At 42.3% G+C, this 17,530-nt stretch overlaps 1 protein-coding gene across 2 annotated transcripts; it reads left to right on the forward strand.

Moving 5' to 3' along the window:
- The first annotated feature begins 873 nt into the window (after window positions 1-873).
- LOC120028756 (polymerase delta-interacting protein 2-like) lies at window positions 874-15,762 on the forward strand. Of its 2 annotated transcripts, none has more exons than XM_038973989.1 (11): window positions 874-1,089; window positions 10,793-10,874; window positions 11,210-11,307; window positions 11,395-11,494; window positions 11,610-11,685; window positions 11,953-12,060; window positions 12,831-12,976; window positions 13,441-13,467; window positions 13,629-13,754; window positions 13,990-14,069; window positions 14,459-15,762. In XM_038973989.1, the coding sequence occupies exons 1-11, from the start codon at window positions 908-910 to the stop codon at window positions 14,571-14,573; spliced, it is 1,140 nt and encodes a 379-aa protein (XP_038829917.1). In that variant the 5' UTR covers window positions 874-907; the 3' UTR covers window positions 14,574-15,762. The 2 variants fall into 2 exon arrangements, with proteins under 2 accessions (XP_038829917.1, XP_038829918.1); XM_038973990.1 differs by having other exon boundaries at window positions 875-1,089; window positions 10,799-10,874.
- The last annotated feature ends 1,768 nt before the right edge of the window (window positions 15,763-17,530 follow it).

Genomic DNA, 17,530 nt, shown 5'->3' on the forward strand with positions numbered 1-17,530 from the left:
ACGTTCCCAGAACAGGCAAAATGTTCACTTCCGTTCTTAGAACGTTTAAAAAACATTCAGTTTTACCGGTACGGAAACTTCTGGCTTTGTTCCCAGAACCAATGGGAAACCAAAAACGTACCTTCCCACAACTTCCTAGATCAAACTAGAAGGGTTAGGGGGGAACCAGTTCAACTGCTTCTCTGCCAGTCGATGTTCACCTGTCTGTCCTGTGTATGTGTGTCTGTGTCTCAATCGCATACTCTTCGTCCTCAAGTAGCTCCTCCTCCTCATTTTGCAGGCCTTTCATCAGCGATGACCCTTTAGCACATAAGAAATGGGATCATGAATGTAAAGGAATTGTGTAACTACAAGTTATCAACCTGTTTGCAAGGTGACAAAGTTACTTTTTAACCCCCCCCCAAAAAAAATGTTTTTACATTTTAATATCTGATAGTCCATAACTGAAATATTTATGCTCATGTATGCCTGTAGGTAGTAAAGTCACAAACCAACCAGCTAGACCAGGCAGGATGATTTTGTTACCAATCTGACCACAAAGACTGAGCTTTCATAGTCATGTGATCCATTATCATAAGATTAGGCAATACAAAGACAAAATACCCGAAGTGCTGCTTGCACATCCTCATTGATTCACTGGTGAAGAAGAGGCAGGATATTTTATTTTCAAATTTCCCTCCCCACTCAGAACACAGTCCTAGCTAAATTCTTGCTTGAGAAATGTATCTTTGCTAGGAATATTTTTGACCATTTTAATTGAAAATAATTACAGTAAGGTACTTTATTGTTACCCAGAAAGTATTTGATATTGAGATAAAAACGGCTGCATTGGACCTTTAAATCAAGTTTTTAATTCGCCCGCTTTTATACACGTCAGCCTCGGCGTGCTTGTGCAGAAGTAGGAAAGATGGCTGCTTGTGCAATACGACGAGGCTTTCTGACTACTGTCAGTAAATACAACAGGAAACATACACATAGAATATTGAGTATTATTGAAGGGAGTAGTGGACTTGAGGTGAAGAGACCCCGGTTACCGTGTTTAGCATGTGGATTGCCCAACATTCAGCAGACGAGGTTTATGTCGTCACGGTAAGGGCTACCTTCTAAGCTAATGTGACCTAGCTAGCAAGTTAGCTAGCCAGTTCGTCCACTGTCTTGAATTCTGCCCAATAATGCATCAATAGCAGCCACGTTGTATTCCTTCTCTCACCTCTTTCCTTCGCTTGTGGACTTCTATGGACAACACATCAGCTGTATGTGACCAGGCGAAAAAAACAGCCTACATCGTTGTCACCATATTAGCTAAAGTAACGTCATAGTCAGCATAGCTAATAGAACTAACGCGTTAGTAAACCCGATACAATCATGCAGTAACGTTAGTGTACAGTCAGTAAGCATTTACACCGGTGGGCCCCGGTGGAAATAAATTAGTAATACCAAAAGCTTACCTTGACTTGGAAGACTTCCAGTGTTGTGTTGGAAAGTCTCAGCCAACTAGCTAACATAGCATTCCCCTGTTTCAGTAGGCTAAACCAGCTAGCTGCATTTGCTAAGTGATGCTTCTCCATCATTTTGGAAGAAATTAATGTATTTGTTAAACTGTTAAACTATTGTCTTTCTCTCTTTTTGAGTCAACTACTCACAACATTTTATGGAGTGCTAGCTAGCTGTAGCTTATGCTTTTAGTACAAGGTTCATTCTCTGATCCTTTGATTGGGTGGACAACATGTCAGTTCAGGCTGCAAGAGCTCTGATAGGCTGGAGGACGTCCTCTGGAAGTTGTCATAATTACTGTATAAGTCTATGGTAGGGGGTGAGAACCATGAGCCTCCTATGTTTGGTATTGAAGTCAATATACCCAGAGGAGGACAGAAGCAAGCTGTCCTCAGGCTACACCATGGTGCTACCCTACAGAGTGCTGTTGAAGCTACTGTAGACCTTCTTTACAAAATAGTATGTTTTAATCAGTTATTTGGTGATGTGATTATATTTAGTATAGTTTTATCTAGAAAGTATACATTTAATATTTTACCATTTTAATTTTTATGAAATTCACTGAGGATGGTCTTCCCCATCCTCTGAGGAGCCTCCACTGATATACACTACCATTCAAAAGTTTGTGGTCACTTAGAAATGACCTTGTTTTCCATGAAAATGTACATGAAATGAGTTGCAAAATGAATAGGAAATATAATCAAGACGTGGACAAGATTATAATGATTTTTAATTGAAATAATAATTGTTCTTCAAACTTTGCTTTCATCAAAGAATCCTCCATTTGCAGCAATTACAGCCTTGCAGAAATTTGGCATTCTAGGTGTCAATTTGTTGAGGTAATCTGAAGAGATTTCAACCCATGCTTCCTGAAGCACCTCCCACAAGTTGGATTGGCTTGATGGGCACTTCTTACTTACCATATGGTCAAGCTGCTCCCACAACCGCTCAATAGGGTTGAGATCCGGTGACTGTGCTGGCCTCTCCATTATAGACAGAATACCAGCTGACTGCTTCTTCCCTAAATAGTTCTTGCATAGTTTGGAGCTGTGCTTTGGGTCATTGTCCTGTTGTAGGAGAAAATTGGCTCCAATTAAGCGACATCCACAAGGTATGGCATGGTGTTGCAAAATTGAGTAATAGCCTTTCTTCTTCAAGATCCCTTTTACCCTATACAAATCTACCACTTTACCACCACCAAAGCACCCCCAGACCATCAGATTGCCTACGCCATACTTGACAGATGGCATCAAGCACTACTCCAGCATCTTTTCATTTTTTCTGCGTCTCACAAATGTTGTTCTTTGTGATCCGAACATCTCAAATTTAGATTCGTCTGTCCATAACACTTTTTTCCAATCTTCCTCTGTCCAGTATCTGTGTTCTTTAGCCCATCTTAATCTTTTCTTTTTCATCGGCTAGTCTGAGATATGGCTTTTTCTTTGCAACTCTGCCTAGAAGGCCAGCATCCCAGAGTTGCCTCTTCACTGTTGACGTTGGGACTGGTGTTTTGCGGGCACTATTTAATGAAGCTACTAGTTAAGGACTTGTGAGGCGTCTGTTTCTCAAACTAGACACTAATGTACTTGTCCTCTTGCTCAGTTGTGCACCGGGGCCTCCCACTCCTCTTTCTATTCTGGTTAGAGACAGTTTGCACTGTTCTGTGAAGGGAGTAGTACACAGCGTTGTACGAGATCTTCAGTTTCTTGGCAATTTCTCGCATGGAATAGCCTTAATTTCTCAGAACAAGAATAGACTGACGAGTTTCAGAAGAAAGGTCTTTATTTCTGGCCATTTTGAGCCTGTAATCGAACCCACAAATGCTGAAGCTCCAGATAATCAACTAGTCTAAAGAAGGCCAGTTTTATTGCTTCTTTAAATCAGAACAACAGTTTTCATCTGTGCTAACATAATTGTAAAAGGGTTTTCTAATGATCAATTAGACTTTAAAATTATAAACTTGGATTAGCTAACATAACGTGCCATTGGAACATAGGAGTGCTGATTGCTGATAATGGGCCTCTGTACGCCTATGTAGATATTCCATTAAAAATCTTCCATTTCCAGCAATAGTCATTTACAACATTAACAATGTTGTATTTCTGATCACTGTATTTCTGATCAATTTGATGTCATTTTAATGGACAAAAAAATTAGCTTTCCTTTTCAAAAACAAGTACATTTCTAAGTGACCCCAAACTTTTGAATGGTACTGTGTGCGTGCGTGTGTGCGTGCGTGCGTGCGTGCGTACGTACGTACGTACAGTTGAAGTCGGAAGTTTACGTACACTTAGGTTGGAGTTATTGACACTCGTTTTTCAACCACTCCACACATTTCTTGTTAACAAACTATAGTTTTGGCAAGTCGATTAGGACATCTACTTTGCATGACACAAGTCATTTTTCCAACAATTGTTTACAGACATTATTTCACTGTATCACAATTCCAGTGGGTCAGAAGTTTACATACACTATGTTGACTGTGCCTTGAAACAGCTTGGAAAATTCCAGAAAATGTTATGGCTTTAGAAGCTTCTGATAGGCTAGTTGACATCATTTGAGTCAATTGGAGGTGAGTGGATGTATTTGAAGGCCTACCTTCAAACTCAGTGCCTCTTTGCTTGACATCATGGGAAAATCTAAAGAAATCAGCCAAGTCCTCAGAAAAAAATTGAGACCTCCACAAGTCTGGTTCATCCTTGGGAGCAATTTCCAAATGCCTGAAGGTACCACGTTCATCTGTATAAAAAATAGTACGCAAGTATCAACACCATGGGACCATGCAGCCGTCATACTGCTCAGGAAGGAGACGTGTTCTGTCTCCTAGAGATGAACGTACTACAGGTCGACCGATTGATTTTTCGATACCGATTATTGGAGGACCAAAAAAGGCCAATACCGATGAATCGGCCGATTTTTTTTATTTATTTATTTGTAATAATGACAATTACAACAACACTGAATGAACACTTATTTTAACTTAATATAATACATCAATAAAATCAAGTTAGCCTCAAATAAATAATGAAACATGTTCAATTTGGTTTAAATAATGCAAAAACAAAGTGTTGGAGAAGAAAGTAAAAGTGCAATATGTGCCATGTAAGAAAGCTAACGTTTAAGTTCCTTGCTCAGAACTTGAGAACATATGAAAGCTGGTGGTTCCTTTTAACATGAGTCTTCAATATTCCCAGGTAAGAAGTTTTAGGTTGTAGTTATAGGAATTATAGGACTGTTTCTCTCTATACGATTTGTATTTCATATACCTTTGACTATTGGATGTTCTTATAGACACTTTAGTATTGCCAGTGTAACAGTATAGCTTCCGTCCCTCTCCTCGCCCCTACCTGGGCTCGAACCAGGAACACATCGACAACAGCCACCCTCGAAGCAGCGTTACCCATGCAGAGCAAGGGGAACAACTACTCCAAGTCTCAGAGCGAGTGACGTTTGAAACGCTATTAGCGCGCACCCCGCTAACTAGCTATCCATTTCACATCGGTTACACCAGCCTAATCTCGGGAGTTGATAGGCTTGAAGTCATAAACAGCACAATGCTTGAAGCACAGCGAAGAGCTGCTGGAAAAACGCACGAAAGTGCTGTTTGAATGAATGCTTACGAGCATACTGGTGCCTACCATCGCGCAGTCAGACTGCTCTATCAAATAGACTTAATTATAACATAATAACACACAAATACGAGCTTTAGGTCATTAATATGGTAGAATCCGGAAACTATCATCTCAAAAACAAAACGTTTATTCTTTCAGTGAAATACGGAACCGCTCCGTATTTTATCTAACGGGTGGCATCCATAAGTCTAAATATTCCTGTTACATTGCACAACCTTCAATGTTATGTCATAATTACGTAAAATTCTGGCAAATCAGTTCGCAACGAGCCAGGCGGCCCAAACTGTTGCATATACCCTGACTCTGCGTGCAATGAACGCAAGAGAAGTGACACAATTTCACCTGGATAATATTGCCTGCTAACCTGGATTTCTTTTAGCTAAATATGCAGGTTTAAAAGTATATACTTCTGTGAATTGATTTTAAGAAAGGCATTGATGTTTATGGTTAGGTACAGTCGTGCAACGATTGTGCTTTTTTCGCAAATGCGCTTTTGTTAAATCATCCCCTGTTTGGCGAAGTTGGCTGTCTTTGTTAGGACACTGCTGCATATACCCTGACTCTGTTGCAAGAGAAGTGACACCATTTCCCTAGTTAAAATAAATTAATGTTAGCAGGCAATATTAACTAAATATGCAGGTTTAAAAATATATACTTGTGTATTGATTTTAAGAAAGGCATTGATATTTATGGTTAGGTACACGTTGGAGCAACGACAGTCCTTTTTCGCGAATGCGCACTGCATCGATTATATGCAACGCAGGACACGCTAGATAAACTAGTAATATCATCAACCATGTGTAGTTAACTAGTGATTATGATTGATAGTTTTTTATAAGGTAAGTTTAATGCTGGCTAGCAACTTACCTTGGCTTATTACTGCATTCGCGTAACAGGCAGGCTCCTCGTGGAGTGCAATGTAAAGCAGGTGGTTAGAGCGTTGGACTAGTTAACTGTAAGGTTGCAAGATTGAATCCCCGAGCTGCCAAGGTAAAAATCTGTATATTTTTCCACAGTAAAACAAGTCCTATATCGACATAACCTGAAAGGCCGCTCAGCAAGGAAGAAGCCACTGCTCCAAAAGTGCCATAAAAAAGCCAGACTACAGTTTGCAACTGCACATGGGGACAAATATCGTTATTTTTGGAGAAATGTCCCCTGGTCTGATGAAACAAAAATAAAACTGTTTGGCCATAATGACCATCGTTATGTTTGGAGGAAAAAGGGGGAGGTTTGCAAGCCGAAGAATACTATCCCAACCGTGAAGCACGGGGTGGCAGCATCATGTTGTGGGGGTGCTTTGCTGCAGGAGGGTCTGGTGCACTTCACAAAATAGATGGCATCACGAGGAAGAGAAATTGTGGATTTATTGAAGCAACATCTCAAGACATCAGTCAGGAAGTTAAAGCTTGGTCACAAATGGGTCTTCCAAATGGACAATGACCCCAAGCATACTTCAAAAGTTGTGGCAAAATGGCTTAAGAACAACAAAGTCAAGGTATTGGAGTGGCCATCACAAAGCCCTGGCCTCAATCCTATAGAAAATTTGAGGGCAGAATTGGAAAAAGCGTGTGCAAGCAAAGAGGCCTACAAACCTGACTCAGTTACACCAGCTCTGTCAGGAGGAATGGGCCAAAATTCCCCCAACTTATTGTGGAAGGCTACCCAAAATGTTTGACCCAAGATCAACAATCTAAAGGCAATGCTACCAAATACTAATTGAGTGTATGTAAACTTCTGACTCACTGGGAATGTGATGAAATAAATAATTCTCAACTATTATTCTGACATTTCACATTCTTAAAATAAAGTGGTGATCCTAACTGACCTAAAACATTGAATTTTTACTTGGATTAAATGTCAGGAATTGTGAAACTGAGTTTAAATGTATTTGGCTAAGGTGTATGTAAACTTCCGACTTTAACCATGCATACATTCCCAGTCAAACGTTTGGACACCTCATTCAAGTTTTTAAAAACATTTTTACTATTTTTCTACATTGTAGAATAATAGTGAAGACATCAAACTGAAATAACACCATGTAGTAACCAAAAAAGTGTTAAACAAATAAAAATATATTTTTGATTCTTCAAAGTAGCCACCCTTTGCCAAGAGTGTGCAATGCTGTCATCATTCTCTCAACCAGCTTCACCTGGAATGCTTTTCCAACAGTCTTGAAGGAATTCACACACATGCTGAGCACTTGTTGGTTGCTTTTCCTTCACTCTGCGGTCATCTCAATTGGTTTGAGGTCGGCTGATTGTAGGCCAGTTCATCTGATGCAGCACTCCATCACTCTCCTTCTTGGTCAAATAGCTCTTACACAGCCTGAAGGTGTGTTGGGTCATTGTCCTGTTGAAAAACAAATGATATTCCCACTAATCACAAACCAGATGGGATGGTGAATCGCTGCAGAATACTGTGGTAGCCATATTGGTTAAGTGTGCCTTGAATTCTAAATAAATCAGTGTCACCAGCAAAGCACCATCACACCACCACCTTCATGCTTCACGGTGGGAACCACACGTGCAGAGATCATCTGTTCACCTACTCTGTGTCTCACAAAGACATGGCGGTTGAAACTAAAAATCTCCAATTTGGACTCCAGACTAAAGGACAGATTTCCACTGGTCTGATGTCCATTGCTTGTGTTTCTTGGCCCAAGCAAGTCTCTTCTTGTTGGTGTCCTTTTTGGTAGTGGTTTCTTTACAGCAGTTTGACCATGAAGGCCTGATTCACACAGTCTCCTCTGAACAGTTGCTGTTAAGATGTCGGTTACTTGGACTTTATTTATTTGGGCTGCAATTTCTATGGTGCAGTTAACTCTCGGCAGCAGAGGTAACTCTGGGTCTTCCTTATCTGTGGTGGTCCTCATGAGAGCCAGTTTCATCATAGCCCTTGATGGTTTTTGCGACTGCAGATGAAACTTTACAAGTTCTTGAAATTTTTCGAATTGACTGACCTTCATGTCTTAAAGTCATGATGGACTGTCGTTTCTCTTTGCTTTTTTGAGCTGTCCTTGCCATAATATGGGCTTAGCCCTATTTGGTAAAATACCATCTTCTGTATACCACCCCTACCTTGTCACAACACAACTGATTGGCACAAACGCATGAAGAAGGAAAGATATTCCAAAAATGTACTTTTAACAAGGCACACCTGTTAATTGAAATTCATTCCAGGACTACCTCATGAAGCTGGTTGAGAGAAAGTTCTGTTACCGAAATCCCTCATTTGTTTAGGAAAAACATTCCGTATTCCCTCACAAGCCAAGATTAAATACTGCAGAATTTGTGAAATTGTTTATCCGACTTGTTGTGAGGCTTGGTGCGCACGGAATCAGTAGGCTATTAAACAAACACTCACAGGCAACAGCAGCAGGATCTGTCTTATTTCTGTAGATGTATATGGATGATTTATAAAGTCAGACACATTTTAACGTTAGACTTTTGGTTATAGATCTAATTAAGTTGGCGTTTCCTCTCCTCACTTTTCTTAGACAATGAAGGCAAGGGCTGTTTTCTCGTCTCTAACTCCACTCCTGCCTCCACCGCATTGTTCTCAACACCAATATGCTGGTTAACTTTGCTTCTATGGACATAGCAACATGGTCTAGGAAAAGGTGCCAATTCAACAGCGCACTGATGGGTTTCAGAACCACGGACAGCAACCGCTATCCAATGCGGGAGAAAGTGCATTTGTTATATTATTTGCACCATTTGTTCATACGTAATATAACCGTATACAATTTCACTAGCACGTCTTCGATTGATGGCCCCAACAATGGATCAGTCCACTCAGACAGATGTCTTGTATACCATGATTTATTTTTGTTACTGCTCGACTAAAGAAATCTCAGTCGACCGACAGCCTATCGACCAGTTTACTAAATGGGGTCAGCCCTAGCTGCAAGCCGGGTTGTTTTCAGACAGGTCAAAGTGAGAGTGTAGTAGAGGTCTTCTCGTGTCCTAAACGTTGGCCCCGGGACCCGAGAACAATCGGACCCAAACCTGAATGCACCTGACCCGTACCCTAATGGGTCCAAGCCTAGACCAGACCCAATTGGACCTGAGTGACAAAATTAAATTTATCAGCCCTGTTGCTTTTCTGGTTAACGAATATATCTTTATATGTTGGCTAGGCTTTCTGTAAGTCAATAAATGCACTTTATTAGTGTGAAATACATATGCTATACAGAGCTGTAGTCGGGTCTATCAGCTGTAGTTCCATAGACCCGATGACAATCAAACAGGACCTGACCAGGACCCGAGGGAAAAGTTTGAATTTTGGACCCGGGGTCTCCGGTGTTCGGGTAAACCTGTGAAGACCTCGAGTGTCGACTTACATAGCCACTAAGCCACCTATCGTGGAAAAAGTGACATTGGAACACTAGTAGGAAGTTGGCAACATATTTGACCTATATTAGCTAGTTCACTTTTTGTCTGAGTGGAAGAACGTAGAGAGCTTTGGACCCATCTACAAAGCCTGATCTGCTGTTGATTACATAAGAGTGCAGGTTAGCTTGAGCCAGCACAGAGTAATGAGTCCTATTTATTTGCCTCCCTCGTGCCAAGGGAATAAATGTAGAGGGGGTGGAGGGCTTGGGTTGACATGGACCCCACAATGTTATTAATTAGAAGACCGATCCAGCACCAGCTTGTAATTCTGTCTATACTTTATGTAAATCTTGTGTAAGGTATTGCTGTCCTGTTCTTTCTCTCTCAATGAGAACTTATTTTTGTTACGATAATCTCCATGAAATGAGGAAACATTTGTTACCGATCTGACCCTCCGTTTTTAACAATGTGTTTGTTCTGGTATTTCAGCAGCCTGGTTGTTGTTCTTGTCAGCGACGGTATTATAATCCAAGGGTCAACCTCTGCCAGTAATCCCCAACATAGCTGATGAACACGCAAGCCTTTGGTCAGATCTCTTCTATATCACCTGCCAATAATATGGATATCTAGAGGAGCCACGCAAAACTAAATCCCCCATCCTGTATCACCCCCCAATGTTTTGAAGAATAGATCTGTCCAAGTATGAGTGACTTGAACACAGCCAGCTGTTGTTCACAATACCTTGTTGATATAATACTGCAAAGGGAATGACAAAGATTAGACTTGGTATTTATGTTTGTTGAACTTTGATAAATCTAGGTGTTTTATTCAATTTGTCAGATTTTTGAGATGAAGCTTTAGTCCAAGGGGGATGACTATGAGATGACATGTCATCTCAGTGCTCATGTTGCGTATTGTGTGCACTAGGTTCCATTTCCAAGCTGTTACAACACTTGGCTATGTGAGACTAATGTAGTTCTACAGTGTGATGTAGAGGTCTTCTTGGGTCCAAAAAGTTGGACCCGAGGACAATCCGATCCGAACAGACTCGTTCGTATTAAAAAATATTTAAAATAGGGGGATCCGAGAACGATCGGACCCGACTACAACCATACCTAGACCCAACCCATACACTAACGGGTCCAAGTTTAGACCAGACCCAATTGGACCCGAGTGCCAAAATGATATTTATCAGCCAAGTTGCTGTTCTGGTTAACAAATAGGATCTGGGTCAGATTTCAGGTATTCAGGTTCGGGTGGACCTGTGAAGACCTCTAGTGTGATGTGATTTTTGTTCCTGGTTGTCATAGTGTGGCCTGTGTTTGGCAGGAACAGGCCAGAGGGGAAGGTTCTGGAGACGGTGGGAGTGTTTGAGGCGTTGAAGCAGCACGGCAAATATGAGACGGGCCAGGTAAGAGGGGCAGCGCCATGCGGTTTACCAACCCAGACCAGAGCTATTGGTCAGCCCCCCCCCCCATAACCATAATGATCTTTTGCCTCGCTGTCCTAGACCTAAACATTAGGGGGCGACTTGATTCCTCTACACAGATTATGCCTAATCTTGGACTGAAAATAGATTTTTCATTGAGCTTGCTTTTTAGTGTAGGACTAGTCATAATCTGTGTCTGAGGAACCGGTCCTAGGTGAATGGTGGCTCTGTACAGTAGGCCTAGCCTATACTGTAGTTGTCCTTGTCACAAAGGGTGTTATCAACCTCAAGTCTGTTCCTCCATGTTCTCTCCTCAGCTCTTCCTTCATAGTGTGTTTGGCTACAGAGGGATTGTGCTGTTCCCCTGGCACGCCCGTATCTATGACCGAGACGTCATTCCTCCCATGTCTGACAGGTGCGTTTTACATCTTCTTAGAAGTGTGTTTTAAATGGTGATATCTATATTTTTATAAACATTTTTACACCCATGTCCCATCCTCAGCAAGCCAGAGCCTCCTGGTTCACACGGGTCAAAAGAGGTGAAGGGGAAAACTCATACTTACTACCAGGTCCTCATCGACACGCGGGATTGCCCTCACATAGTACGTAACCTCTGAACACTACCAATGCAATGCCATTGTTCTTGCTGACTAGGCCTAAATGATGACATATACCAGACTGCTAGTCTTCTAGTTGTTTCTCCTGTTGTGTTGACAGTCTCAGAGGTCTCAGACAGAAGCAGTGACGTTCCTGGCGAACCATGATGACAGCAGAGCCCTCTATGCCATTCCAGGTAAACAACACATGACCCGCTGCTCCCTGTGTAGTAAATGTGGTACGTGGTTGGATTTCTTTTCAAACGGGACATATTGAATTCTCCCACCACCCACAAAAATGCGTTGAGTTCTTATCAGGAACTGGCACTGTCAGTGTGTGTGAGTAATCTTGGCTGCCACGTGATTTTGTATAACTAACCTAGTTACTTCCTTGTACTACTTCTGTCCCTGCCAGCCTCCCTCCTGACTGGCATTTTGCCTGGCTGTCAATGTGTGTGTTTCAGGTCTGGACTATGTGAGTCATGAAGACATCCTGCCCTACAACTCCACAGAGCAGGTCCCCATCCAGCACGAGCTGTTTGAGCGCTTCCTCATGTTCAACCCTGACAAAAGTAAGCGCCAGCAACTCGCTGTTTTCCAGTTTCCACGTGTCATTTCATTGTACAGCATAGTACACACTGAGTGTACAAAACATTAAGGACACCTTCCTTATATTGAGTTGCACCCCCCCTTTGCCCTCAGAACAGCCCCTGTTGTTCGAGGAATGGAGTCTACAAGGTGTCGAAAGCGTTCCACAGGGATGCTGGCCCATGTTGACTCCAATGATTCTCACAGTTGTCAAGTTGGCTGGATGTCCTTTGGGTGGTGGACCATTCTTGATACACACAGGAAACTGTTGAGTGTGAAAAATCAAGCAGCGTTGCAGGTCTTGACACAAACCAATGCGCCTGGCACCTACTACAGTACCCTGTTCAGAGGCACTTAAATCTTTTGTTTTGCCTATTCACCCTCTGAATGGTACACATACACAACAAAATTCATTCTTTAATCTGTCTCTTCCCCTTCATCTACACTGATTTGAAGTGGATTTAGCAAGTGACATCAATAAGGGATCATAGCTTTCACCTGGTCAGTCTGTCACAGACTTGAGGTTGAAACATGTTTTCTACACTCGGTGTACATTTCCAGTAATGTTTTGGAACATTCACAAATTACAACTTCTTCTTCCAACTTAAACATTCAGTAGTACTATAAAGTGTTCAAAGATTTGACATTCACAGGTACTGTAAAGTATACAATATATCCAGTTACTTTGTGGGCATTCACAAGTGTGTGTATGTATGTGTTACAACTGTGTAAACTGAGCGTTCTGTGTGTCCAGCCACCCCAGCTCCCCCGTTCAGTGCGAGGGACACTCTGAAGGCATGGCAGGAGAAGAACCATCCCTGGCTGGAGCTGTCTGACGTGCACAGAGAGACGACGGAGAACATCAGGGTCACCGTCATCCCCTTCTACATGGGCATGAGGGTAAGGATGATGTCGCTGTTTGGACTATGAGGCTCTTTCTCAAAAATCTGCCTTCCTTTTAGCTTCTTATTATTTGTTATTTTGTGATATCCAATTGGTAGTTAGTCTTGTCCCATCGCTGCAACTCCTGTACGGACTCAAGAGAGGCGACGGTCGAGAGCCAAGCCGCACTGCTTCTTGACACACTGCTCGCTTAACCCAGAAGCCAGCCGCACCAATGTGTCGGAGGAAACACCGTATAACTGGCAAGCGGCAGGTTAAGACATTGAGAGAGAGCCTCTGTTTTAATTATGTCATTTGCTATCAAATAAATATTATACCAGGTACTATGAGCTCTTTCCATAACTCAACCCTTTCAATAATGTTCTACTCGTCCCTGAGTCCTCCCACTCTGTCGTGTGATTCTTATGATGATCTTAAATCTGCCTGAGCACAAAGAATAAATGCAGTATTTTCTTTCTCAGGATGCTCAAAGTTCTCATGTGTACTGGGTAAGTAACATTTATTTTTTTACAATTCCCTGAAAAAGTACAAATAATTTGAACTTTTACCAATGTATGATGTAGGCCTCGTATATCCAGTCAAGGGTACAAATGTAGACTGTAAGAACGGCAACATAATGTGTCCCCGACGCTTATATGGCGTGTGTCAGTGGCGGTACTGCATCCGCCTGGAGAACATGGGCAGTGAGGTGGTGCAACTGAGGGAGAGACACTGGAGGATCTTCAGCCTGTCAGGCACCCTGGAGACGGTCCGAGGCCGGGGGGTCGTAGGTCGGGTCAGTAGTACAACCGCCACCACACAACGGAATTACAAACTCTCAATGGCTGTCTCTGAACCTTACTAAATGCCAAAACACTTGCTTCCTCTGTCCTTGTTTCCTCAATTCCTCTCCAAGCTCATTGGCTGAGAGGATCTATGGTCAGAGGAAGCATGTATTTGACACAGCCACTCATACAGTATGTTACTTCCACGACTGAGTAGAGGCTATAACCTATGGTTTTTGTCTCCAGGAGCCAGTCTTGTCCAAAGAGCAGCCAGCCTTCCAGTACAGCAGCCATGTTTCCCTTCAAGCACCCAGTGGACACATGTGGTAAGTACTTCTACACACAGTAACGTTGGAGCACACAGTGACGTTGGAGCTGCATTATTAACATGAGTTAAGAGTATTGCAGCAGACACAGCAGTACCTGAAATGCAGGTTTATGGATGTTCTGGTCTGAGAATGACTTAATAAATTGGTTTTGCTATTTGAACCTGGTCCTTGCCGTAAACATAAGCTGGGGAAACATTAAAATATTAATTGACGTTTGAGTGAATCTTGCACAGATCTACAGGCAAGTAAACAAACGATCTAAAACACAGACGGAAACGCAAGTGTAACTCAAGCTTTCCAACATAAAAAAAAATAACATCAACCTTTCTCCCATTTTAGTACAGAGGTGTGATGGTCAAGATTCTAATGATGCTCTCTCTGTGCAGGGGGACGTTCCGCATCGAGAGGACGGACGGCTCCCACTTTGATGTTCGCATCCCCCCGTTCTCCCTGGAGAGCAACAAGGACGACAAGGCACCCCCTGCTGGCTACACCTTCTGAGGCAACGCAGCAGCAGGGCCACGTCCCTCAGCGCAGTCGAACAGCCAAGCCATCCTTAGGAACGGATCAAAACCCTTCCTCTGCTACTTTTCCTCATTTGAGATTAAGAAACGTATTTAATCGAGCACATTGAAGTTAGATTTTCAATGAAAAGGGACAAAACATGTCCTCCCAACACTGTGTTGTAGCTAATGAAAACTTCAGCTTTTTAGTGGAAAGGAGAAGGACAAGCGATCCGTCAGAGGTTGTTGATTGAGACCGTTCTGCATAGGTAGAATGGCTCGGTGAGCACTGATGGTATTAGCTTGTATTGTTAGGAGTGGGAATAAAATATGCCAATTGTTTCTCTCAGCTGTAGTTACTTGACCCAGAGGTAGACGTCTGAAGCCAGGCTCCCTTGTATTTTATTGGTGTTTTTAAGTAGCTCAAATTAGCAGACCCGTTGGGAAACCATTTGAAAGGACTTTACTAAATCCAAATAGAACGTGTCCAATAGTAGCCCTACTCTTTAAGAGTCCTCAGTCACGTCTAGACCTCATGTTGCTCTCTGATCTATAGTGTTCTGCAAATTCCTCTGAGTGTTGTTTGGCTTGTCTGTCACTTCTGTGAGCCTCCGTGATGGGGCCTGTGGTGAAACTTAGAAAAGGGAAAGAGAACCTGTGGCCGTGTCTCAAATGGCACCCTATTCCCTATAAAGTGCACGGGCCCTGGTCAAAGTGGTGAACTGTATAGGGAATAGGTTGCTGTTTGGGATGAAGCCTTTGAATGTAATAAGAAAGTGAATACAGGAGAAATAGTGACCCACATTGATGTTACCAACTGTCGGTTTGGCTGATGTGAGGGCCAGGTTCAGAAGGGTGCAAATGTTCTGTTTCAGATAGAAATGTCATGCATAGAGCAGACATGGTTCTTCATTCTACATGAGAAAATCATGTCTGTTCCACACACTGCATTTATCGGAACATTTCATGTTGTTGCGCCCTACTGAATTTGACCATGGTGTGTGTGTTGGTGAGGGAGGTGTCTGGGAGACTGACTGGCTGCTATGCTGTTCTAGTCTGTAGTATCCGTCCCTTGAGTCAGTTCTGTGGGTTGGAGTCTCAAACTTAGATTTTGCCTTGTTAAAGGCAATGATTGAATGGTAATCTGTAAAATAAAGTTGTAAAGAAAAATAAACATCAATTTCAAAGAGATTGTCCATTTGCTGATTGATACAGTGACTGTGTTAGTCTACCCCAGGGTTTCTCAAACTTGGTGCATGTTTTGGTTTTTGCCCTAGCACTACACAGCTGATTCAAATCAACTAATCATCAAGCTTTGAAAAGTTGAATAAGCTGAGTAGTGTTTGTGCAAAAACCAAAACGTGCACCCTTTTGGTCCCAAGGACAGAGTTTGGGAAATGCTGGTCTATCCTTGCAGGAGAGTGGGGCATTCGGCTGACGCTGCAGCTGAGAAATAGAGCTGTGCGCACTCAGCGTATTAGGACAGCAGAAGGTCATTACGTTCCCCCCCGACCCGCCCCTCTTGCTGTTCATCTAGAAACCTCATGTCAGAAAGAAATCTAGTTCCATAGTAACCAGTGGCAATTACTCATATTTGAGTTTGAAGCCATCATGGATCGACACAAACTCAATTGAATAGTTTCTAATGCATTTGAGTAGGGCAACCAGCTCAGCTGACGTATCGCACATACACATACTTTCAAGGGAAGGTTCGAGTATACAGATGGTGAATATTATTAGATTATGCTGAACGGAGCGCACACTGCTAGACCAAACCCCTACAAACATGCCCCTATCTTTCCTGTTGGATCGCTGACCTGTGATTTTGTTCTTGCGCATATTGAAATCATTACTGTGAGATCCATTTTATGACTGAACTTGAAATGAAAATGTCATTTGATAGTATATTGAATATAAGTTTTACTCCCATTTCAAATCTATCTGATGACAGTGAGTGTTATATTCTTTTTAAATCTGAGAAATAGTCTACTTACATATTTACAGAAAAAATACTATGCTATTCTATAGTTTAATATTACACTATAATGCTATAAAACAACACTATGGCCCTAAAATAAAAAGTATGTAAATCCACGCCGCCAACACCAGAGGTCAATATAATGCAATTCAATGATTTTCACTTCCCGTGAACAGTCCAATGCTGCAGATTTGTCATTTGAAATACTGCAATTACGAGACTAAAAGTTGCTGTTGAAGTCGTCTTTGCAAAGTGGTTAACGTACAAGCCAAGGTCATAATATTATCTAAGTATTTGCATGTCATAGTACTGTGTTATTATAGGTTATTGTAGGCACTAGACTACCTCTAAATTAGCCTACCCAATCCCCATTCACCGTTCAGAAGAAAAGGCAAAGGATGTTGACCTAGCAATAGTCGTTGCGATATCCTCTTAGCAGGACGTATTTGTAGTGGGGAGCAGCCTGCCCAACCCATTCTCAGTGCGAGGACTTGAGGAGAGAAGCACTGTACACACCGCGCCTGCTCTGGTCGGCTCCTCCGACAGTGCGCAGCCTATATTCAGTCCCAACAAGAGACACCTTCAACCAGGTCCCGGACTCTACCTAGGCTACTGCTGAGGCCGTTCTAACAGGACATGCCTCGAAGAGCGAATCATAGAATAAAGGAACAACGATTCCAATATCTTGCCAAGGAAAAGGTTGACATCACATGTGAATGATTTGGAGAGGCAGATGTGAATAAACAAACGGAGCAGATAAAGATGTAAACATGACCATGTCCTGTCTCCATCGCCACCACCACATTCGTTTAGCTTCCCCTTCATTTTCTGCACAGACGCAGAATGCGTGGAATTATTGATTAAAAGGGAAGAGGAATCCAATGTGGACGCGAGGAGAGGAGGCACTCGCAACACTGACAGTCACATCAATTTAGTAGCGGCCTTATATTTGAAGGACAGAAATGAAGTCGTCTCCA

Source organism: Salvelinus namaycush, chromosome 34 (assembly GCF_016432855.1).
Source record: "Salvelinus namaycush isolate Seneca chromosome 34, SaNama_1.0, whole genome shotgun sequence".
Taxonomy (NCBI): Eukaryota; Metazoa; Chordata; class Actinopteri; order Salmoniformes; family Salmonidae; genus Salvelinus; species Salvelinus namaycush.